Source organism: Heliangelus exortis, chromosome 13 (assembly GCF_036169615.1).
Source record: "Heliangelus exortis chromosome 13, bHelExo1.hap1, whole genome shotgun sequence".
NCBI classification, from domain to species: Eukaryota; Metazoa; Chordata; class Aves; order Apodiformes; family Trochilidae; genus Heliangelus; species Heliangelus exortis.
In genome coordinates, this window is record NC_092434.1 from 17,633,680 (window position 1) to 17,657,445 (window position 23,766).

Below are 23,766 nucleotides of genomic sequence, written 5' to 3' on the forward strand. Positions count from 1 at the left end.
TCTACTGCATTCTATGCAGTAGAATCATTCCTGTACCTAAATAGTTGGTGTTTTATCCTCATGCACAAGAATTGTGGGAATAAAAGATTCCAGAATGACCAACTTGGGTGCAACTTGAGATTTATGCCAGAATGCTCCTGTGTTCTCTGAGGCTTCTTGTGTTTGAACTTGCTTCTGACAGTGGAAAAGTTCTGTGCATCAGGCACCTTCTTTTGAAAAGCTTCTCATTGTAGTTATTCATGATGAAAATGGAACAAAATATTTTTGTAGCTACTCCTTCCAAACTCTGAATGCTTCCTGCATACCTTGATGCTTCAGAAATAGGAAAGCTTTCCACCACTTTATAAGCAGCCATTTTTGTAATTAACTCAGTGAAGCATGAGTGGCATTTTCTTTGCCTGCTTTATATTGGGTGGTTTTCTATATGTTCCCTCTAATCTGTGCAAGAGTCACCATTTTATTTTTCTAAACCTTGGAACCTAGCAGCTTTGTCTTTGCTCACTTCTCTGAAAGGAGCAGTCTGTGTTCCAGAGTGTCCATAGTTTCCTCCAGGCTCCTTCATCCTTATGATTTTTCACTGTTGCTGAAAATGGAATATCTGCTTGGCAAGCACTGTTCACATTCTTCTACAAGAAAAACCCTCTGGCTTTTGTCAGAGGGCATGTGGAAACCTACAGAAGGAATGAGTTGCCACACTTGTGTGTGTTTGGGTGTTTTTTGAAGACTTGCTGATTAAAATATTTGGAAGGATGGGCAGCTCCTGCCTGTGTTGCTGGAGGAAATGCAGTCTCAAGCCTAGTTTGAAATCCTAACTTAAACTTCTTGCATCCAAGTCCTGTTCTTTCTAAAACAAAAACCTTGCTTTCAACCAGGAGTTGGGTGGATGTTAAGCTGTAAAATACTGATGAGGAGGAATTCTTGCAAGGCAGGACAGAATATTGTAACATTCAAGTCTGACTACTCTTTTTTTTTTTTTCTGATTGCAGAATCCTACCCTGGATTTCAAAGTAGTAACCTATGAATTGGACCATCCAGGATTTCAGATTCGTGACAGCAAGGGCCTGCATATTGTAGTGTTTGGCATCCAGAGAGGGCTTGGCATGGAAGTTTTTCCTGTTAATGCCATATACAGACCTTGGAAGCATGCAGAGGGCCAGGTAGGTTGGTTTAGCAACATTTCTGCTCTATCTGTACAACATTTGCAAAGTTGCTGAATTTCTTGAATGGCAAATAGGGTTTAGTAATTTGAATTTTGAGGCAAGCCACACTGGAGAACTTGGCCTGTAGGGCCCAGGCCTCACTCACTGTGAGTAGTTAAAGAAAAGAGGTTATTCTAGGTGTAAAGAAACTATTTTACTGTCAGATGTGCTACTGAAGTACAGTCTATTAATTCAACAGTGGGTTGTTTTGGAGCAGATGGGTCACATTGCTATATAAATGTGACAACACCTCTGTTTTCAGTGTAGTTCTGATGTGTGAGGTATCTGGGAGTAGAACTGTTGCTGTGAGGCCTTTACCTGGTTACAGGAAAAGGCTACAGCTCTGTGTCCCCAGCACCCCTGTGTCTGTCACTTCAGAAATCCTGGGAGAAGTCTGGGGTGGGCTTCTGTTAAACTCATTTCTAGTAAATCCTGGCTCATCTCTACTGCTTGTCTGGGGAAGGAACCTGGAATTCTAAATATCCAAACTATTTTGGATGATTTCTGACTATCCAAACTATTTTGATGATTTCTGAATATCCAAGCTATTTTGGATGATTTCTGACTATCCAAGCTATTTTGGATGATTTCTGACTATCCAAGCTATTTTGGATGATTTCTGACTATCCAAGCTATTTTGGATGATTTCTGACTATCCAAGCTATTTTGGATGATTTCTGACTATCCAAGCTATTTTGGATGATTTCTGACTATCCAAGCTATTTTGGATGATTTCTAAACATCCAAACTATTTTGGATGATTTCTAAGCATCCAAACTATTTTGGATGATTTCTAAGCATCCAAACTATTTTGGATGATTTCTGAATATCCAAACTACTTTTGATGATTTCTGAATATCCAAACTACTTTTGATGATTTCTGAATATCCAAACTACTTTTGATGATTTCTGAATATCCAAACTACTTTTGATGATTTCTGAATATCCAAACTACTTTTGATGATTTCTGAATATCCAAACTACTTTTGATGATTTCTGAATATCCAAACTACTTTTGATGATTTCTGAATATCCAAACTACTTTTGATGATTTCTGAATATCCAAACTACTTTTGATGATTTCTGAATATCCAAACTACTTTTGATGATTTCTGAATATCCAAACTACTTTTGATGATTTCTGAATATCCAAACTACTTTTGATGATTTCTGAATATCCAAACTACTTTTGATGATTTCTGAATATCCAAACTACTTTTGATGATTTCTGAATATCCAAACTACTTTTGATTTCTGATTGTCCAAACTATTTTGATTTCTGAATGTCCAAGCACTTTTGATTTCTGATTGTCCAAACTATTTTGATGATTTCTGATTGTCCAAACTATTTTGATGATTTCTGATTGTCCAAACTATTTTGATTTCTGACCCTCCAGACTCTTTTTGATGATTTCTGACCCTCCAAACTATTTCTGATGTCTTCTATTTCAGCTCTCCTTCATTCAACATTCCCTCATTAACCCTGACATCTTCTGTTTTGCTGACTACCCCTGTCATACTGTTGCCACCGACATCCTGAAAGCACCACCAGAGGATGACAATCGAGAAATTGCTACATGGTAAACCTGCTCTCAACTCTTTTTCATACTTAGAGTTAAAGAAAGATTGTCTGGCTTTATCCTCATGCAGCCAGATTTATTGATAGCCTGAATATTCATCCAGATAGATCAGCCATTAGTATTTGTTCCATGTTTGAACACAAAGTTCTCATAAAATCAGAACTTCTACCTATTTCCATAATATCTATAAATATACTCCCTGTTCTTGGTTTTATTGGAGTCTTCTGATTGTCTGGAGAGTTTCTGCTGATGTATTTTAGCAGCTCCTGGGAGCTGAGGAGAAGGGGTAGAGGAAATATGAATTGAAATCTGTCTTTGCCAGGATGACATTAGGAAAACTTGTGTGAAGGAAGCCCTGGGATTTAAATAGGAAATTTATATATGAATTATTTATATAAATATATAAAAATAAATATATTTATTTATATATATATATATATTATATATATATATATATATATATTATATAATTTATATAAACATTATATATATGAATTATTGCATAAAGCAGACTAGTGGGACTTTCTGAGCTGACCTTTACAGCCCTTCTTTTGTTACAGCTCTGTGGCTGATGTCAGTGCTTCAGTTTGTAGTGTGTGGCCTAAAATAGGGAATCTGGGTAAACTGGGGAAGGTGGCCATGGCTATTTACTTATAAAGCAGCCAAAACAAGTGGATTATGTTCAGAAGGTTTCCCAGATGAGGACTCAGGGGAGCTGAAAATCAGTTCATTGCATTTCTGAAAATACATTTCAAGATAAATTATCCAAGTGACCTCCAGAATTTTCCAACGTCAGCTTTCAGTTCTCCCTCGGCCCTAACAGAGTAAGAAGCTCTTAAGTTGGTTCATAAAAAGAAAACAAACAAAACCAAACCAGTGAGTGATCTTTCATGCTTCAGAATGCTTTTATAGCCTTCCTTGTTTGTGCTGAGCTGCTCCAAAATGTTTGTATCCAGGATTCTGGAATCCAACTGCTTTGTAACTTTTTTTTTTTGGGGCGTTGTCTGTTTGTTTTTTTTTTTTTTGTTTTTCTTTTGTTAGGAAGAGCCTGGATTTGATTGAATCTCTGTTAAGATTGGCAGAAGTGGGGCAGTATGAGCAGGTTAAGCAGCTCTTCAGTTTCCCTATCAAGCATTGCCCAGATATGTTGGTGTTGGCCTTGCTGCAGATCAACACCTCCTGGCACACCCTGCGCCACGAGCTCATCTCCACACTCATGCCAATTTTCCTTGGCAACCATCCCAACTCTGCCATCATTTTGCACTATGCATGGCATGGACAGGTAAGTCAGAGCATGTAAAAGGTGGAGAGTTGTAAACCAAGCAATTTCCATTGCACTCACTGAAAAATGGTGGTTATTTTAGGTATAAAGAAGCTATTTTACTGTAGATTTTAAGAGCCCAGGGTGTCTGAAAACTTAATTAGCTTCTGACCTTTTCCAAGGAGAGCTTCCATGTGGAAACAGGATAACAGTGTATGGAAATTCCATGTTTTTAATGGGCAAACAAGTAGGCTTTTTAAAGATTTGCCTTTTGTTATGGCCTTCATAATTGTCTGTGAGTAGTTAAAGAAAAGGGGTTATTCTAGGTAGCCCCTATTACCTGGAGGGGTTACCTTGAATATTCTAGGTGTAAAGAAACATTTTGCTGTACATTTTAAGAGCCCAGGGTGTCTTCTGAGAACTTAGGACTAGCTGCTGACCTTTTCCAAGGAGAGCTTCCATGTGGAAACAGGGTAACAATGTATGGAAATCCCATGTTTTTAATGGGCAAACAAGTAGACTTTTAAAGATTTGCCTTTTGTTATGGCCTTCATAATTGTCTGTGGGTAGTTAAACAAAAGGGGTTATTCTAGGTAGCCCCTATTACTTGGAGGGGTTACATAGAATATTCTAGGTGTAAAGAAACATTTTGCTGTCAATTTTAAGAGTCCAGGGTGTCTTCTGAAAACTTAGGACTAGCTGCTGGCCTTTTCCAAGGAGAGCTTCCATGTGGAAACAGGGTAACAGTGTATGGAAATTCCATGTTTTTAATGGGCAAACAAGTAGGCTTTTAAAGATTTGCCTTTTGTTATTGTTTTGTTATGGCCTTCATAATTGTGTCTGTGGGTAGTTAAAGAAAAGGGGTTATTCTAGGTAACCCCTATTACCTGGAGGGGTTACCTAGAATATTCTAGGTATAAAGAAACTATTTTACTGTCAATTTTAAGAGCCCAGGGTGTCTGAAAACTTAGGACTAGCTGCTGACCTTTTCCAAGGAGAGCTTCCATGTGGAAACAGAGTAACAATGTATGGAAATTCCATGTTTTTAATGGGCAAACAAGTAGGCTTTTTAAAGATTTGCCTTTTGTTATGGCCTTCATAATTGTGTTTGTGGGTAGTTAAGCAAAAGGGGTTATTCTAGGTAGCCCCTATTACCTGGAGGGGTTACCTAGAATATTCTAGGTATAAAGAAACATTTTGCTGTCAATTTTAAGAGCCCAGGGTGTCTGAAAACCTAAAATTAGCTGCTGACCTTTTCCAAGGAGAGCTTCCATGTAGAAATAGGGTAACAATGTATGGAAATTCCATGTTTTTAATGGGCAAACAAGTAGACTTTTAAAGATTTGCCTTTTGTTATTGTTTTGTTATGGCCTTCATAATTGTGTCTGTGGGTAGTTAAGCAAAAGGGGTTATTCTAGGTAACCCCTATTACCTGGAGGGGTTACCTTGAATATTCTAGGTGTAAAGAAACTATTTTACTGTCAATTTTAAGAGCCCAGGATGTCTTCTGAAAACTTAGGACTAGCTGCTGACCTTTTCCAAGGAGAGCTTCCATGTAGAAATAGGGTAACAATGTATGGAAATTGCATGTTTTTAATGGGCAAACAAGTAGGCTTTTTAAAGATTTGCCTTTTGTTGTGGCCTTCATAATTGTGTCTGTGGGTAGTTAAACAAAAGGGGTTATTCTAGGTAGCCCCTATTACCTGGAGGGGTTACCTTGAATATTCTAGGTATAAAGAAACTATTTTACTGTCAATTTTAAGAGTCCAGGGTGTCTTCTGAAAACTTAGGACTAGCTGCTGGCCTTTTCCAAGGAGAGCTTCCATGTGGAAACAGGGTAACAATGTATGGAAATCCCATGTTTTTAATGGGCAAACAAGTAGGATTTTAAAGATTTGCCTTTTGTTATGGCCTTCATAATTGTGTCTGTGGGTAGTTAAACAAAAGGGGTTATTCTAGGTAGCCCCTATTACTTGGAGGGGTTACCTAGAATATTCAAGGTATAAAGAAACTATTTTATTGTCAATTTTAAGAGCCCAGGGTGTCTGAAAACTTAAAATTAGCTGCTGACCTTTTCCAAGGAGAGCTTCCATGTGGAAACAGAGTAACAAAGTATGCAAATTCCATGTTTTTAATGGGCAAACAAGTAGACTTTTTAAAGATTTGCCCTTTGTTATGGCCTTCATAATTGTCTGTGGGTAGTTAAGCAAAAGGAGGTCATAAGAAACTTTAGCCAGAGAAAGCTTCTGGGCTGGGAAGGAATCTGCATTAAGAAATATCTTACCCTGTTCAAGTAAAGTTGAGTTCATGATAAGAAGCTTGACCTCTGAGGTCTTGGTCCACATTTACTGCAAAATGATGGCTATTTGCTACCTGAATTGCTGTGAATGTTTTATATTTTTTCCTGATACAAGTTCTTAATAGAAGACTGGGGGAAGGGGTGTAGGATAGAAGAGTTGTGCTTTTTAGGTAAGGTCTTGAAATAGCAGCATATGCAATTTTCCTGTGGAGTAGGCTTTAGAATAAAGTGAAAATGGTGGCTGCCACGTGACCTGGTGCCATTCCACAGGTGTGAGGATGTTTCACTTCCCCAGATGAGGGAACCTTTAAGCAAAGCCATCAAAATCTTAGCTGTGTTGGAGTTGAAAATTGGCCCTGTGGGAGCAAAGAGCTGGATGCTGCTGTGTTTTCCATGTTAGGGTGTGAGGTTGGAATTCTCACTTCAGGACAGAGTGTCAGGCATAACATTTTGCAGTTTCTCTGCAGATGAGAGGAATTAGTGGTAAGAAAAGATGGGCTGTGCAAATTTACCATTTTTAGTCATTCTTCATCCTTCACTTGTAGCTCCTAGGTTCTTTATTATTGCCCAAAATGCCCAGCTTAGAAGCCGAGTCCTGAAACTAAAGAGTAAATACAGTTGCATGTTAAGCTTTAGAGGTAAAATATCCTACTTAATGCTCACATCCTTGATCCCTTTCCTAGAGGCATGAAGTAAAAATCCTAATTTAATTGTCCCTAGGGTCAGTCTCCTTCGATTCGCCAGCTTATCATGCATGCCATGGCAGAGTGGTACATGAGAGGGGAACAGTATGACCAGGCAAAATTGTCACGAATTCTTGATGTGGCACAAGACTTGAAGGTGAGTTTTGAAAAAAAAAAAAAAAAAAAAAAAAAAAGGCAAAAAACACCAAACCAATAAACCAAACTGCTGCTGTTTTCTGTCTTGTGTTTTACGCAGACTCGCTGCTTGTCTTTTACCAAAGGCTGAGCTTAGGTGGGAGTAATGTAGTCAGGATTACTTTGGAGCATGGCTGAATTCAGTTGTTGGTGCTGTACCACAGCTTAAAAAAAACCCAGAAAACCAACAAAAACACCCAAGCACCCAAAACAAGACAACAGCCTCTGTTCATGTGACCTTAAGTGCTCTTCAGCTGAGTTGGGGTATCTGACTCTGGAATGCTTTCTGACCTGTCCAGTTGTGAACCCAAGACATGGTGCTCAGTGTTTGCAAGTTAACCATGTTTTTGCTGGCATGTGACTCCCCAGAGCAGCAGAACACAACTGGAAAGGTCCTGTGAATCCAGGGAAAGTTTTGTTTTAACCTTGACTGCCATTGAAATAGGAAAGTAGAAAATACCCTTCAGATACCTGTATGAAGGTGACACTGCTCAGCTGAACAGGATAGGGATTTATTAAAGAGTACTGCTGCTTTTCTGCTATTTTTCACACCTTCACAAAACACTGGGAGCTGACTGACTTTGAGTCCTTTGCTTCCTAAAGTTAGATGCAAAATTATTGGTTGTCTCAAGGTTCCAGAGCATCAACTGCTGCTGAAATCAGTTTTGTAGCAGTCAGCTGTGTTCAAAGATGAAACACCCTGGGCAGATACATTCAAAGTGGCTCTGAATGGTTTGAGAATCAGTTTTGTAGCAGTCAAAGATGAACATTTTGAGCAGATATATTCAGAGTGGCTCTGAATGGTTTGAGGTGTATTTGCAAGGAGATATTAGCCTCTCCTGATCAATTTTTTTTTGCAGTATGAACTTGATAGCTCTCACCCAGTTAACTTGCTGGTGGATTTTAACACAGAGGAATTTAAAACTGTCAGAACAAGGTTGCTTCCAAGAAGGTAGGGTTATGATTTCAAATGAGAGCTTCTTATTTGTTTTACAAGCAACCTATAACTAAGAGAAGCTGAGGTACCAATCTTGTGTTGACAAAGAAAGCTTAGCAGCGTGTGATAGCAAGACTTCTTACTGAAATTTATGTGGGGGTTAGAAGAAAAAAAAGGGTACTCTTGTCTCCTCACTAGTAGTCTTCTGATTTTTTTTTTTTTTTCTTTAGGCCTTGTCAATGCTGCTAAATGGTACTCCATTTGCCTTTGTTATTGACCTTGCTGCACTTGCCTCTCGACGGGAATACCTCAAACTTGACAAATGGCTCACAGATAAAATTCGGGAGCATGGGGTAAAGCAGGATTTTTCTTTTTATTTCTCTCTTTTTTTTTATTATTATTTTATTTTTACACTCTCATCAGTGACTGACTTAACTGAAGTTGTGGAAAGTGTCCATGGTCTGATAGTTCAACATTTTCATGAACTACAACAGCTTAGTGCATTTCTTTCCACCTTGCAGTTTGAAATGGTGGCTCGGGTGCAGTTTGGGAGATTAAGCTCACATTTTTTTCCTCAGGAGCCTTTCATCCAGGCCTGTATGACTTTCTTAAAGAGAAGATGTCCATCAATCCTGGGTGGCCTTGCTCCAGAAAAAGATCAGCCCAAAAGTGCTCAACTTCCCCCAGAAACCTTGGCAACGATGCTGGCTTGTCTGCAGGCTTGTGCTGGGTAAGGATGGGGTTGCTTACACTGAATATGTGATCTGTTTGCAGCTTGTTTTCTGGCTCCTGGTCACAGCTGGTTTGGAATTTCACATGGATAATCATGTTAATGAGAGCTCCCAGGGATACAATTCTGTAGTGTGGTTAATTGTGTAAGGAAACATCAGTTGTGGGCTGGGTCAGCTTGAAAAGAGTGTTCTTGTCTTTCTGGAGAAACAGGTGAGGTGATCTTGGTAACTGGGGGATGGCTAGTTAGTCACATCCTGGCTTTTTCATGACTAGATACAGGGCTGTAATTTGGACAAAAAGGACTCCAGGCCACAGCCACAGAGTGGGACAGAAGTGGAAAACAGTGTTACAAAGGATTTTGTGATTGTGTTAAGGAAATGCCTCTGTGTGGTTACTGCCCTAGCAGAAAGTGTTAGTGCAGTCCTTACATGTAGGAGAAAAATGGTAAGTGGTGATGGCAGTGTAATGGAGACTGAAACTAGACCTGTAACTTCCTCTGTCTTCATTTAAGACCATCTCAAAGGAGTCAGTGGATAATATTTAAGATGTTTTCCAAATGAGACTGTTCAGGTAAAGTCCAGAAGAGTGTGGGTCCTAGAGAGCTCTTTTATCTGCTAGAAGGAGAAGTGGACTACAGGAGGGCTAATGGGAACTGTAATTGGACAAACTGTTTTTTAAATACTGTGTTCCCTCTTTAGTAAGAAGGCTGAATGTTATAAAATATCCGTGGTGCCTCTTAATGCTGTCAGATGAAGATGGTATTTAACTGCAGAAACACTTCCAAGATAAGTAGCTGTCACACTTTAACACCAGAGGTAGCATAGTGTGACACGAGCCAGAGAGACTGAAAGCTGGAGGTGATGTTAGCATTGGTGTTAAATTTTGACATCTGAGGAGGCTGAGGTGTCCTGAGTGCATGTGACCTGATCTAAGGCTTGTTATATTGTGGCTCTTGGCTTAGTCTTGAAAAATGTAAAAAACAGCTTTGAAGATACCTAGGATGATCCGTGGCTGTTGTGTAAATGCTAGAAAATGAGTATCAGAATAGAGGTGTCACTGGGTTTTGAACTGGAAGGGAGTTTGTTGTACCTGTAGGGTCACAGGAGAAAGGATTCTCTTGCTTTCTGCTGAGACCTGTGCAATTAAACTTCAGAAGGCTCTCAAAACCTTGTTTTTGGTATTGAAGGTAGAGCACACTTCTTGGACTAAAAAGATGGGTGTCATATTTCAATTCAAAGTGTATTTTCTGAGACTACAGTTCACAAATAAACTTGCATTCATTATTTTGCATGCTACTGTGTCCAGATTTTAGAGATTTAATAGTTAACTGTAGGTTTGACTTGCATCTAATGTCACTGTGTTCTGAATCCTGATGTGTTACCAAGTTTATTCATTCAGTTAATTCCAAAAGTCACTACTTCTCTACTGGCACAATTCTCTCAGCTTTTGGTTTCTTTTTATAGCTACTTCTGTTCCCTTTTATGCAAGAATGTGACCTACTTGCAGTCATTTTCCATTAGTTATTCTCTTTGAGCTTTAACAAGAAAATGCTTGGATTTCTGTCACGAAGGGATTGCTTTGATTAGCTCAGATTTCAGTCCTGGGTAGAAGCAGGCATTGTGAAGACTAGAGGATTAAAATCACAGTAAATATTAAATATATCTGCCATCTTCTAAATCTATTGATTGCTCTTTAATTAGGCTGTAGTCTTGTCCTATTTTGTGTCCAGAGGGACACCTTTTTTAGCCATTAGGACCCTGTGTGATTTGAGACTATTTTTGGCACAACTTCTTTTATCACTGGTGAGTACAGGAGTTGTGGCAGTGAGATCTCAACAAGAAATGTGTTCTTTTTCTTACTGGAGTGTTTTTACAAAGAAGTCAGGGTGGTTGCAGGCACCACAGACTAATCAAGTGTGAGATTTGGTTACCAGCTCTGAGAAGTCCTCCCCTCAAGGAGATGCAGGGAGATGAGGGGCATCAGTGCTTTCTCTGTGCAGTTGTGTCCTGCAGAGGCCAAAAGTGTCAAAAATGTCACCATGAGGAATGGCTATTCCTTCCCAGTCCCCATCTCAAGAAGGGAAGAGGCTTCCTGGCTACCCTTCCCTTGGGGAATGAAAAGGACTTTCTTTAGTTTATAAAAAATGGATTAAAAAAAAAAAAACACAAAAACAAAGCTGCATGAGATGTGACTGCTATTCCAGCAAGCTGGAGCTAATCCCTTAAAATAAGTTTTGGTCCTCAGGAGCTGGATGGTCCCTTGCTCTCCTCCTTACTCATGTTTCAAAGTTCTCCTTCATTCAGGTTCTCCCTGGTTTTCCTCTGGGAATGGCACTGTTGAGGTTAGATGCTTGAAGATATTTTTATAAAGCACTTGAGAGGATGGACCTTGTCTTTTAGATCTGGGTAACCATATCCCAGCAATCTTCTGTTCTGAGAAAGTGCAACCAGACCTGAAGACAGAGCTCTGAGAGTGGCACGTGGTAGGCTCAGAATCTACAAATCTATTTACCTACCTAGATCCTAATGTCCCAGTTCCAGAAACCTTGATATTTTAATGTATTTATCACAGGCAGCCCAGTTTTTGTCTGGTGCAGGAGGAATCCCAAGTGTCCTGCAGCTAACCAGGGAACAGGACTGGGGAATGAAGAGCTGAGTTCACACAGGCCTCAGCCTTTTGTCTCCCCCCCTTTTTGTTTTTTGTACCATTTAAATTTACAGTTCTCATGCTTAAATACTATTTTGCATGCTTTAGTACCACAAATTCCAGTCTGATGTAGATAGAGAATATAGCAGCCCCCAACAAAGATTAAGACAGCCTGACAGTCCTAGACTTGGCTACTCATTAGTGCCCAGCTGTGCCATTCCTGCTCTGAAGCAAACCAATAATGTTCATTTTCCTGTCTTATTTGTCAGGATGTTTCCTCTTTTTTCCCCTTTTTCCCCAGCAGCTGTGCAGTAAGAGCTTGTGGAAAAATGATTAACAACGAGACAAAGCTGGGGGGGTGTTGCTGCCCCACCATGGGAAGGAATCTGATGCTTTAGCTGTCCTCATCCCACCAGAAAGGCAGAATATTCAGGAAAGCTGTAATTTCTAACAGGAAAGTGTTAGTTATGTGTTAGGTGTGTCAGAGCTGCCTTGCCTTCCAGTTGGAGAACCTGGCAGTCAGGCATGGAATACCTGGGGAAGTGGTACTGCTCTCACCTCTGCAGTGACTTTCCTCTTGACTTTTGATGATGATTTTCTTGATTATTTAGGCTTCCTGTCTCTGCTTAGTTTAATATCAGTGTGTGAGCTGTGTCTTTCAGTTTATAGACAGATGAATTTCAGGGAAGCAGGTGGTGATGTTTGCCTCTCATCCTTTTTTGTCTTTGAGAGTGTAGCCCAAACTTCAGTCATGTTCTGTCTCCTCTTTTTGGAGACACCTTGTGGGTGAAGAGACCTTCAGGCTGCTGAGCTCTGGGGACAGGAAGGAGCCTTGAGGAGCAGATCTGAACAAGGAATTACAGCATCAGTTATTGTGATATTGTGTTTAATTCATGAGGCTGACCTCTTTGTAGTGTGGACAGCAGCAGACAGACTGTTGCAGATTTTCTGCTCTTCCAAGGCCTGTTGGGGCCACATAGGTACAGCTTCCAGCTCTGTAAGTTGTTACTTGCTGGAGTGACAGTGAAGCAAGTATTTGAATTATTGAAAACAAAGGATTATTGTGTTGGAGATGAACCTTTACACTCTACAGTTCCATAGAAAAATTTCTAGCAGTTTGTCTGGGGACGCAAGCGTTGCAAAGAAAAAACTTGGGGGTTGTTTTTCAGCTGGAGGGAAACCAAATCAGAGTCCTTGGTTTTATGAATGTTCCATGGCTCCTTTTCCCATTTCTCTGTTGCAGGAGTGTTTCTCAGGAGCTGTCAGAGACCATCCTCACCATGGTAGCTAACTGCAGCAATGTCATGAACAAGGCAAGACAGCCACCACCTGGAGTCATGCCAAAGGGACGCCCTCCCAGTGCCAGCAGCTTGGATGCCATCTCCCCTGTACAGGTAGGCAGATCACCTGCTGCATTTTTAGAAGCTGATGTCAACTGAGAATTATTTCTGCTGCACTTTTTGAGCCCTTTCAGCAGGACTAAGTAAAGCATCACCTGGCTCCCTTGGTTTTTATGTTGCCATGTCCTGCAGCTAAGGAATAGTGGCTGAGGGCTGTAGTTCAGAGCTGTCCTTCACTTCAGAGTTGTCATAAGATAGAGCAGAATGGGAGCACTGAAGATGGATAGAGATTTGGTTTATTTAGCAACTGAGTGTTTCTTTTAGAGTGCTGAGTTTTGCATTTGGGGAAGAACAACACGATGTCCCAGTATAGGTTGGGGGCTGAGCTGCTGGAGAGCAGTGGAGGTGAAAGAGACCTGGGGGTCCTGGTAGACAAGAAGATGCCCATGAGCCAGCAATGTGCCCTTGTGGCCAAGAAGGCCAATGGCATCCTGGGGTGCATTAGAAAGGGGGTGGTTAGTAGGTCAAGAGAGGTTCTCCTCCCCCTCTATTCTGCATTGGTGAGGCCACACCTGGAGTATTGTGTCCAGTTCTGGGCCCCTCAGTTCAAGAAGGACAGGGAAGTGCTTGAAAGAGTCCAGCGCAGAGCTACTGAGATGATTAAGGGAGTGGAACATCTCCCTTATGAGGAAAGGCTGAGGGAGCTGGGTCTCTTTAGTTTGGAGAAAAGGAGACTGAGGGGTGACCTCATCAATGTTTTCAAATATGTAAGGGGTGAGTGTCAGGGAGATGGAGTTAGGCTTTTCTCAGTGGTGACCAGTGATAGGACAAGGGGTAATGGGTGTAAATTGGAGCATAGGAGGTTCAAGTTGAATATCAGAAAACATTTTTTTACTGTAAGGGTGACAGAGCCCTGGAACAGGCTGCCCAGGGGGGTTGTGGAGTCTCCTTCACTGGAGACATTCAAAACCCACCTGGACACGTTCCTAGGGGATGTACTCTAGGGGGCCCTGCTCTGGCAGGGGGGGTTGGACTAGATGATCTTTCCAGGTCCCTTCCAACCCCTAGGATTCTATGATTCTATGAAGTTTACTAAGACTTCTAAAAATTAAGCACTGTGTTTGAACCTGATGTGTCTTGTTTGTAGCTTCATGAGCCAAGCAGCAGTGCTAGAATGTAAGGACTTGTTATAACTGGGGCTCTTCAGCTCTGAGCTGAACTGCTCTTTTAAAAACAAGGTAAATTTAAGTTACACTCTGCCACTCATCATCCCTTCCACCTCTGAGAGCAACACAGGCAGGTTTTGCTTCTAGCAGTTACATGCAGTGGAAGATTTTAAAACACTGACAACTTTTTCTAGTGAAATGATGGCAGCTCAGCATTAAGGATGTCTGAAACATCAGCAGATCCCATGAACTACAGAGCAGTTTCCTTGTAAATTGGTGTTTTTTTGAAGTTGCTCATCAAATATACCAAATATCTTGGCAACCTGCTGCAGATAAGTGATGCAAACAAACAGAGCAGCAGATGTCAGCCTGTAGCCATGTTATCTTTTGGATTGATAAGTTTTCTGCTGTTCCTGGTCAGCAGCTCATGATTTATTGCTTTGTCAGCTGGTGGTGTGCCTTCCCTCCTACTCATCACCCAGCTATTACTGCTTTGTGTTGAAGAATCTTCAGGTATTTAGCTGTGAAAAGTGAGCTTACTGGGATCCCTCAGGCAGTCAAACAATATTTTGTAAGCTTGATATGAAATAGCCTTTAGAAGTTTTGGGTTGAGGTCTGAGGTTGCAAATGACAGAGGGTGAGCTGCTCTAGTGTCAAAATCTGCTGCTTACAGGCATTTTGTTGCACTAAACAGGCTCTTGTGTTGCACTAAACTAGAGACCAAGGAACAACCAATCTCTGGTACAGCAGGATTCATGTGGATTATAGAAGAAAAAGCACATTTTCTAGACAAACTGATCTTTTGGAGTGATCTAGACAGTGTCAGAATTTTTAATAACCGTGCCAAAAAACTTTTTTTTTTTTTAATATTGTAATTGTTTTTATACAGAACCTGCCAAAAGTCAGCTTGATTGCAGTTATGAATGTCTGTATAATCTTCTTCTCTTCACTCAGATTGACTCACTGGCAGGAATGGCATCACTCAGTTTAGGTGGATCAGCTGCTCCTCACACCCAGAGCATGCAGGGCTTCCCTCCAAACTTGGGCTCTGCCTTCAGTACTCCTCAGTCACCAGCAAAAGCCTTCCCCCCTCTTTCCACCCAAAACCAGACAACAGGTTTCAGTGGCATTGGAGGACTCTCTTCACAGCTTCCAGGTACTGTTATCTACAGAGAGTGGTTTGTATTTTTGAAAAAAACCAAAGCTGGAGGCACTTTTGGTTGGAAATACTGTAGGAGCAACTGTGTGCTGGGGGGAATTACACAGTCCTTGCTCCTTGGTTCAGAATATTGCAGCTGCCATAGGTAAAAAATGGGAGAGCCAAGAGGGTGAGGGTTTTGACAGGTCTCAGCAGCAGCATTTTAGGTTGGAACAGAGGTGGGGGAGTTGCTGCTTGATGTGAGGCAGTGACAAGGTTTATATATAGCTCTGGGTTGTTGGAATTACAGGTGCTGGGGTGATAATTGTACCCTTTGCAGTGTGTGAGGGAGACTGCCAGTTGCTTGCTTCCCAGTAGTGGTCTTACTACAGGTGTGCTTCCCAGTAGCTGGTCTTACTACAGGTGTGCTTCCCAGTAGGTGGTCTTACTACAGGTGTGCTTCCAGTAGGTGGTCTTACTACAGGTTTGCTTCCCAGTAGGTGGTCTTACTACAGGTGTGCTTCCCAGTAGCTGGTCTTACCACAGGTGTGCTTCCCAGTAGGTGGTCTTACTACAGGTGTGCTTCCCAGTAGCTGGTCTTACTATGGGTTTGCTTTCCAGTAGCTGGTCTTACTACAGGTTTGCTTCCCAGTAGGTGGTCTTACTACAGGTTTGCTTCCCAGTAGCTGGTCTTACTACAGGTGTGCTTCCCAGTAGGTGGTCTTACTACAGGTGTGCTTCCAGTAGGTGGTCTTACTGCAGGTGTGCTTCCCAGTAGGTGGTCTTACTACAGGTGTGCTTCCCAGTAGCTGGTCTTACTACAGGTGTGCTTCCAGTAGGTGGTCTTACTGCAGGTTTGCTTCCCAGTAGCTGGTCTTACTACAGGTTTGCTTCCCAGTAGCTGGTCTTACTATGGATTTGCTTCCCAGTAGCTGGTCTTGTTATAGGTTTGCTTTCCAGTAGGTGGTCTTACTGCAGGTTTGCTTCCCAGTAGGTGGTCTTACTAAAGGTTTGCTTCCAGTAGGTGGTCTTACTACGGGTAGCCTGACTGGCATAGGAACTGGAGCCCTGGGCCTCCCTGCAGTGAACAATGACCCCTTCGTGCAGAGGAAGCTGAGCACATCTGGACTGAACCAGCCTACATTCCAGCAGAGTAAGATGAAACCTTGTAAGTGGTAGTGTTGTCTGTGGCTGTGAAGTGTGAGTGTGGTCTGCAGTTTATCTGCTTTTCCTTCAGGGGGAGGCTTGGATCTGTAGGTAGCAAAATATCAGAAATGTGGCTCTTATACCATGAGTCTGAAAAACAGGCTTCTAAACTTATAGGAAAGCTTGGCAAGGAGCCTGGGGTGTGTGTGGGTGTGTTAAAAAAAGCTGTTTGTAAAACCACAATGCTAGGGATTTGCATGAACAAGTGTGTTTCTGTGTCCTTTATTGTTGTGGTGTGTTTTGAATAAAAGTGTTGTCCATCAGAGAATTGGGTGCACCTGGTAAGAGGGTGTTTTCTGGTTTATTTGTAACAAGGTTCAAGGTATTTGGCTAAGGTCCTGTTGCAGCAGAGAACTTGACATGTGAAGCAGTGACTTAGACTGCAGCATCAGGAAGAAATAAACATAAATTGGTGGAAGGTGGTTTTTGGGAGGAGTGATGTTGTCCCTTACACTCAGCCATTATTTCTGCCTCATTTACACTCTGAATTGTCCTCACCATTAAATGTGTAAGCAATCAAATGCTGCCTTTAGGAACCATAGCCAGATGCTAAACTTTTTCCACATTGCTGTAATTAAGCAGCTCGGGCTCCAGTGGTAGCTGCTCCATAAAAGCACAGGATGGAGGTGCCTGGTTTGTATTTTGGGGCTTGAATATTCAGTGTAACTTGTGTAGAAATTGGTGGGAAGCTCACTGGCTGGCTTGAAAGTTGGTGTGAAAGTTTGTCTGCATGTTAGTGTTGTGTAGCATATTTCATTCTAGCCTGGTTTGTGCTCAGTTTAGGTGCCAGTTGAGATTAACTTGGGGTGCAGTGGGGCCTAGGAACTTAACAGGATGAGATAAATTCTTAGGATTAGTTTCTTTTGCATAAATGTAACACGCTGAGAAGTGGGTTTGTTTTTTTGGGGTTGTTTGGGTTTGGTTTTTTTTTGGTTGGTTGTTTCTAGTAGACAGGAACTGTTATTTAAAAAAAAAGGTTAAATATCCTGCTTTTCAGAAGAACTAGCAGGTTCTGTATAGGCTGGTGGAAGAGCTGCAAAGCACCAGATGAAATCCTGACTGCTTGAAGTTGGGCTGAGCATGACATCTCTTCCCTTTTTTAACAGCTGACTTATCTCAGGTGTGGCCAGAGGCTAATCAGCACTTTAGCAAAGAAATAGATGATGAGGCAAACAGCTACTTCCAGCGTATTTACAACCATCCACCACATCCCACCATGTCTGTAGATGAGGTGAGTTCCCTTCTCTAGCAGTTGCATCACGGGTGGGTAGGAATTACTTCCTCATGTGCTGGTTTTAGTGGAAAATTGGGAAGGGCTACTGGGAGGTGCTTTGCAGCAGTGGGTTTTTTGCTTGGTTGTAATTAATGAGGTGAAATCAAAGCATGCTGCCTTAGAAATACAGAGTAAACTTGCAGCAGGGTGTTATATTCAGCTTTGACTCCTGTGGACTGAAGACTTGAAGTGTTTAATTTTAACATTATGCCAAGTGGCATAAAAGTTCAGTGTGGAACAGAAGCTTCTGTATTCAAACTGATGCTGAAGTGTGCACAGTCTGTACAAATTATTTTGGATGTTCTGAGGTTTTTTTAATGCATCTAAAAATGACTGCAGCTTTCAGATACATAAAGGTGCCCTAAGTTCTACCTTCTGTGCCTCAGTAATTATTGTGATTAATCTCCATGAGAGTAATTACCAGCCTGATGCTCTTGCTCTTTGAAGCACTTGAAATCCCCTTTCATGTATTTGCGTGGCGACGAATTACGGAGGCCACTGAACATTAATTTTCATTTTTTTAATTTTGAAGCATTAAAGCAGGCAGTCAGAAAAAAGTTTGTGAGGACAGTTACTTTAAAGAAAAAAGGGGAAAGCTGAAGCTCCTTGTAGTGTCTGCAGGCTCAGATGGCACTGCCCTGTAGCACTTATTTTTCAGTCTCTTACAGAGGTGCAGCTTGCCTCAGTCTCAAGTGCTGTTGCATCTTGAAAGTGCAGAAATCTCTGTTGGTGCCAACTTCCAACTTCTTTGCAGGTCTTGGAAATGCTGCAGAGGTTTAAGGACTCCAACATCAAGAGGGAGAGGGAGGTGTTTAACTGCATGCTGAGGAACCTCTTCGAGGAGTATCGCTTCTTCCCCCAGTACCCGGACAAGGAGCTGCACATCACCGCCTGCCTCTTCGGGGGGATCATTGAGAAAGGACTGGTTACCTACATGGCCCTGGGCCTGGCCCTACGCTATGTTCTTGAAGCCTTACGAAAGCCTTTTGCATCCAAAATGTACTATTTTGGTATTGCTGCACTAGATAGGTTTAAAAATAGGTGAGTGTGTGTTTTGGGAAGGCTCGGGGTAAAGTCGTGTTAACTGCGAACCTGCTCTGAGCAGCACAAGAGGGGTTACAGATTTTTACATCTCTGCTTCAAGGATTACTCTGGAGGGTGCTGAGTTAGAGTGCTAGTTAAAGAGTAACTGCTTACAAATTTCTACATCCCCAGTGTTGTCAGCACTTGGCTTCTATTAGTCACTTTATACAGTTCCCTCATCACTTGCAGGAGGTGAGTGTTTGTATTAGCCCACTGGCTTCCTAGGATTTTTAATTCTTTTGAGCAAAGTCCTGTTTTCCTTTGAAAAACTGATCTGGTAACAGGATTAGAGAGTACATCCACAGAATCTAATGCCTTTTCTTAAAGGTTTTGCCATGGGATAGGGTGGACAGACTTCAGGATTACTCTGGAAGGTGCTGAGTTGAAACAAAGGGTGCTAGTTAAAGAATAACTGCTTACAAACCTTTACATTTCTACTTCAGGATTACTCTGGAAGGTGCTGAGCTGAAACAAAGGGTGCTAGTTAAAGAATAATTGCTTATAAATTTCTACATCTCTGCTTCAGGATTACTCTGGAGGGTGCTGAGTTGAAACAAAGGGTGCTAGTTAAAGAATAACTGCTTACAAACCTTTACATTTCTACTTCAGGATTACTCTGGAAGGTGCTGAGCTGAAACAAAGGGTGCTAGTTAAAGAATAATTGCTTATAAATTTCTACATCTCTGCTTCAAGGATTACTCTGGAGGGTGCTGAGTTAGAGTGCTAGTTAAAGAGTAACTGCTTACAAATTTCTACATCCCCAGTGTTGTCAGCACTTGGCTTCTATTAGTCACTTTATACAGTTCCCTCATCACTTGCAGGAGGTGAGTGTTTGTATTAGCCCACTGGCTTCCTAGGATTTTTAATTCTTTTGAGCAAAGTCCTGTTTTCCTTTGAAAAACTGATCTGGTAACAGGATTAGAGAGTACATCCACAGAATCTAATGCCTTTTCTTAAAGGTTTTGCCATGGGATAGGGTGGACAGACTTCAGGATTACTCTGGAAGGTGCTGAGTTGAAACAAAGGTGCTAGTTAAAGAATAACTGCTTACAAACCTTTACATTTCTGCTTCAGGATTACTCTGGAGGGTGCTGAGTTGAAACAGTGCTAGTTAAAGAATAATTGCTTATAGATTTCTACATCTCTGCTTCAGGATTACTCTGAAAGGTGCTGAGTTGAAACAAAGGGTGCTAGTTAAAGAATAACTGCTTACAAACCTTTACATTTCTGCTTCAGGATTACTCTGGAGGGTGCTGAGTTGAAACAGTGCTAGTTAAAGAATAATTGCTTATAAATTTCTACATCTCTGCTTCAGGATTACTCTGGAGGGTGCTGAGTTGAAACAAAGGGTGCTAGTTAAAGAATAACTGCTTACAAACCTTTACATCTCTGCTTCAGGATTACTCTGAAAGGTGCTGAGCTGAAACAAAGGGTGTTAGTTAAAGAATAACTGCTTACAAATTTCTACATCTCTGCTTCAGGATGACTCTGGAGGGTGCTGAGTTGAAACAAAGAGTGCTAGTTGAAGCATAACTTCTTTTAAAATCAAAATGTTTAGTATAAATGTGGGATGCTGAAACTGCTGAGTGGGCTTCCTTTGTAACAAGAGTTTGAAGTGTTGAGTCAAATGAAGTTGCCAGGTTGCTAGGGATGGGGTGAATTTAGTAAGTTCATAGGTGGCTTTAAGTGGTGTGCTGTTTGCACTCTTCACTCCTGACAGGCTAAGCTCAAGGAATATGGTTTACACAGAAATCACAAGTATGGCAAAAAGCATCTAAAAAAAAAAAAAATCCTCTTTCAAAGCTTGTAATGGATTGCAGCTAGAGGAGGCAGGCTGCTCTGCCAGGCAGGATTGTAGGAAAAAAGATGTTGCTTGCAGCATTCAGCAGTGGATATTGCATTTTGGACTTCCCTAAACAGAATAAATAACAACTCTTTATGCTGACATACATGAGGCTTAGCCATCTTCTATCTCCTTTTAAGAACTTTGTTGAGCAGTCCTGAAGGAATTTACTCTGAATAGTGTCTGGCATTCATGAGTAGAGATTTAATTATTGATGTGCATAGGTAAAGCTTCTGTCTTGAGTGCTAAGGCCATTCTGAGCTATTTTAACTGCACTGGGACAGACTACAAATTACTTATCCAATAATCTCACTGCAAAATTGGAATATAAATGAAATTGTATGCTCTGTCAGAAGAATAGAAATGTAGGATAAGATGAGTTGCTGTGAATAAACACTGTGCTGTGCTGTCATTTCATTTCCAATGGGCTTTTGAACAAAAAGTACTTTGTAGAAAATGCTTTGTTTATAGCACAGCTGCTATAAGGAGTCCAGAAGTAATTCTTTGATGGGAATAACACCAGTGTTCTATTTGTTGTTCTTTGCAGTCCTGTTTCTGTTCTGGGCTTATGCTTCTGACTAATGTGTGTTTTGTCTGACAGATTGAAGGACTATCCCCAGTATTGTCAGCACTTGGCTTCTATTAGTCACTTTATACAGTTCCCTCATCACTTGCAGGAGGTGAGTGTTTGTATTAGCCCACTGGCTTCCTAGGATTTTTAATTCTTTTGAGCAAAGTCCTGTTTTCCTTTGAAAAACTGATCTGGTAACAGGGTTAGAGAGTACATCCACAGAATCTGATGCCTTTTCTTAGAGGTTTTGCCATGGGATAGGGTGGGCAGATGAACATCTTGTACCTCTTCTGGTTCCATAATCTGTTTGAGTTGCTTATTTAGAAAGAGCTGCCTGAATATAACTGCATGATCAGCAGGGGCACATGACCAAGCACAAAGGTTTTAAAGTGCTGCAGTGGACTTATATTCCAATCCCTTAAGGATTTGGGAGTTTTCTTCTGAAACAGAGGACGTTATATTGGGTTTACACAGTTTCATACTCAGACCTGCTAAGTTAATCCAGATAAAGATGAGAAAAGTTTCATTCCTGAAGCTCTGATCAGAGTAGTGGAAATACCCTGTAGCTCACAGAGGAAAAGCAGTGCTGATGAGATGATGTGTCTCAAAGGTGCTTTCACTGGTGGAAAAACAGAGCAGCTAATGCCAGGGGCAGAATTTGAGAGAATAATCAGGAATCCTGTTCAGCTCTAATGTGAAGGTAGAGAAACCACCTACTCAGAGCTGCTAAGTCCAGTTGCAGTCTGTTTTATCAACAGGCTTCAGACTGTAACCTTCAAATGGCAGTGGGTTATTACCAATCTCTGTTCTACAGAGATTATTACCAATAACCTCTATATACCTGTATTATATTATTACCTGTATAACCTCTACAGAGGTTATTACCAATTCATGTACTACAGTGAGGAAGTAAACACATTTTCTACCATGCAGCTACTTCAGAAGGTGTAAAAATCTTAACCTTGGCTGTTGGAGAACTCTGGCTTTGCTTATTTGTGAACTTCTGACTTTACTGTGTAGTAGAATGAGTCCTTACTGATCTGTAACCAGTTTTTTGATCCTTGCACCTTCTGCTAGGTTTTTGCCCCTCTTTTGTTCTGCTGCCCCAGGCTTGTAGGGATGGGAGGGTTTGGATGGTGCTTTGTAAAACTGTAAGGATGTCCTTCTCTTGACACTTGGTGTAAACCCATTGAGGTCAGAGAGACCTCAGAGACCTCCAGAGCTTGGAGCTTCTCTCCAGTAAGAAAGAAAATGGTGAAAAGATGTGCTTTAAGGTTATACAATCGTAGTTTGTAGATTTTCTCAGTTTCAAATATTTTAAAGATCATTGGCTTCTGCTGCAACTCAGCTTGTAGTTCTCTTGCAGTGTGTGAACTTTTGTGTCTGCTTGTTTACCATTTTTTTAGTACATAGAATATGGACAACAATCCAGAGATCCTCCTGTGAAGATGCAGGGTTCAATCACCACCCCTGGAAGTATTGCACTTGCCCAGGCTCAGGCCCAGGCCCAAGTTCCAGCAAAAGCTCCTCTTGCTGGCCAAGTCAGCACTATAGTAACCACCTCAACCACCACCACTGTTGCAAAAACCATTACAATCACCCGACCAACTGGAGTCAGCTTCAAGAAAGATGTGCCAGTAAGTGTTCTGTCAGGCCAGTGACACTCAGTTAAGTTGCTGGTCTGGATTGAGCAGATGGAAACAAAAAAAAAAAATCTGATTTAATTTCTCTTCTGCAAGTTTTCAAACTACCCTCCCAAGTTTTATCCCTGCAGCCTGTAACCTTTGGAAATACGACCAACATTTCTGCAGGAAAGGCAGTTTTGATGGTGAAACTGCAGGATTAGTGTGGTATCCTGCAGAAGTGTGCTGGTTGGGATTTTCATTATCAAGATACAGAACCAGTGTTTCTGTGAATTAATTGCTCTAGAAATAGCTGCCTGAGTCTTGAACATTTACTGCAGGCTGAATCATATTTGACTCAGTAGTTTTAACTGCATTAGGTTTATCAAATCTGTAGGCACTTAAGTAAAGAAATCCCTGAACTAGGGTTAGTCAGGGTTATTAGAGGGCTAGTTAGCTATTCCAGAGGGGGTGTTGGGGTGCAAGGGCAATCCTGTCCTGCTTCCTGGTGGTGTCTTTGTGTGGTTCTCTTAAAAGAAGCTCCTCAAAGAAAAGCAGATGAAAGCTAAAGGGAGTGTGAAGGTATTGTGAACAAACTGGGGGCAGTTTGCACTCTAGCAATTAAATTCTCTCTCCCCTGATTATATCACGTAGATAGCTCTTATTTTGAGATGTTTATATTGCCCAACATTAAACTTTTCATGCTCAGTGTTTTAGAACTGTATCTCCTTCCCCCTTCCTTGCAGTGTACTGGGTGCTAAAGCCCTTGGGTTCAGCCAAGCAGCAGCAGGGAGAACTGGACTGGTGTGTCCAGGCTGCCATTGCAGTGGCACCTATTATGTACAAATGTAAATGCCAGAGGGTTGTTTTTTGGGGTTTTTTATGCTGCTATTGATCAGATCTTGTAGAGTTAAAAAATTCAATTTGCTTCATGAGTGCTGCTGAAAAGGAATCCGAGACAGTGGATGTCCCCAGACAAAGCTCAGTTCTTT

General features: G+C 41.3%; 1 protein-coding gene and 1 non-coding gene across 13 annotated transcripts in view; both read left to right on the forward strand.

Moving 5' to 3' along the window:
* CNOT1 (CCR4-NOT transcription complex subunit 1) overlaps positions 1–23,766 on the forward strand; it is a 68,466-nt gene that overhangs the window by 16,478 nt on the left and 28,222 nt on the right. For 5 of the 12 annotated variants that reach the window (XM_071757132.1, XM_071757125.1, XM_071757131.1 and 2 more), the window contains exons 10-22: positions 987–1,157; positions 2,652–2,779; positions 3,821–4,061; positions 7,060–7,179; positions 8,385–8,507; positions 8,733–8,884; positions 12,776–12,926; positions 14,993–15,194; positions 16,198–16,344; positions 17,489–17,613; positions 18,410–18,696; positions 21,183–21,261; positions 22,559–22,789. In XM_071757132.1, the coding sequence (XP_071613233.1) occupies positions 987–1,157; positions 2,652–2,779; positions 3,821–4,061; positions 7,060–7,179; positions 8,385–8,507; positions 8,733–8,884; positions 12,776–12,926; positions 14,993–15,194; positions 16,198–16,344; positions 17,489–17,613; positions 18,410–18,696; positions 21,183–21,261; positions 22,559–22,789 (2,157 nt within the window). The remainder of the gene's footprint in view (positions 1–986; positions 1,158–2,651; positions 2,780–3,820; positions 4,062–7,059; positions 7,180–8,384; positions 8,508–8,732; positions 8,885–12,775; positions 12,927–14,992; positions 15,195–16,197; positions 16,345–17,488; positions 17,614–18,409; positions 18,697–21,182; positions 21,262–22,558; positions 22,790–23,766) is intronic. The other 7 variants (XM_071757135.1, XM_071757130.1, XM_071757137.1 and 4 more) reach the window with 3 other exon arrangements.
* On the forward strand, positions 13,983–14,118 carry LOC139802295 (small nucleolar RNA SNORA50). The gene has a single exon (XR_011728557.1). It is a non-coding gene; the product is annotated as a small nucleolar RNA SNORA50 (small nucleolar RNA).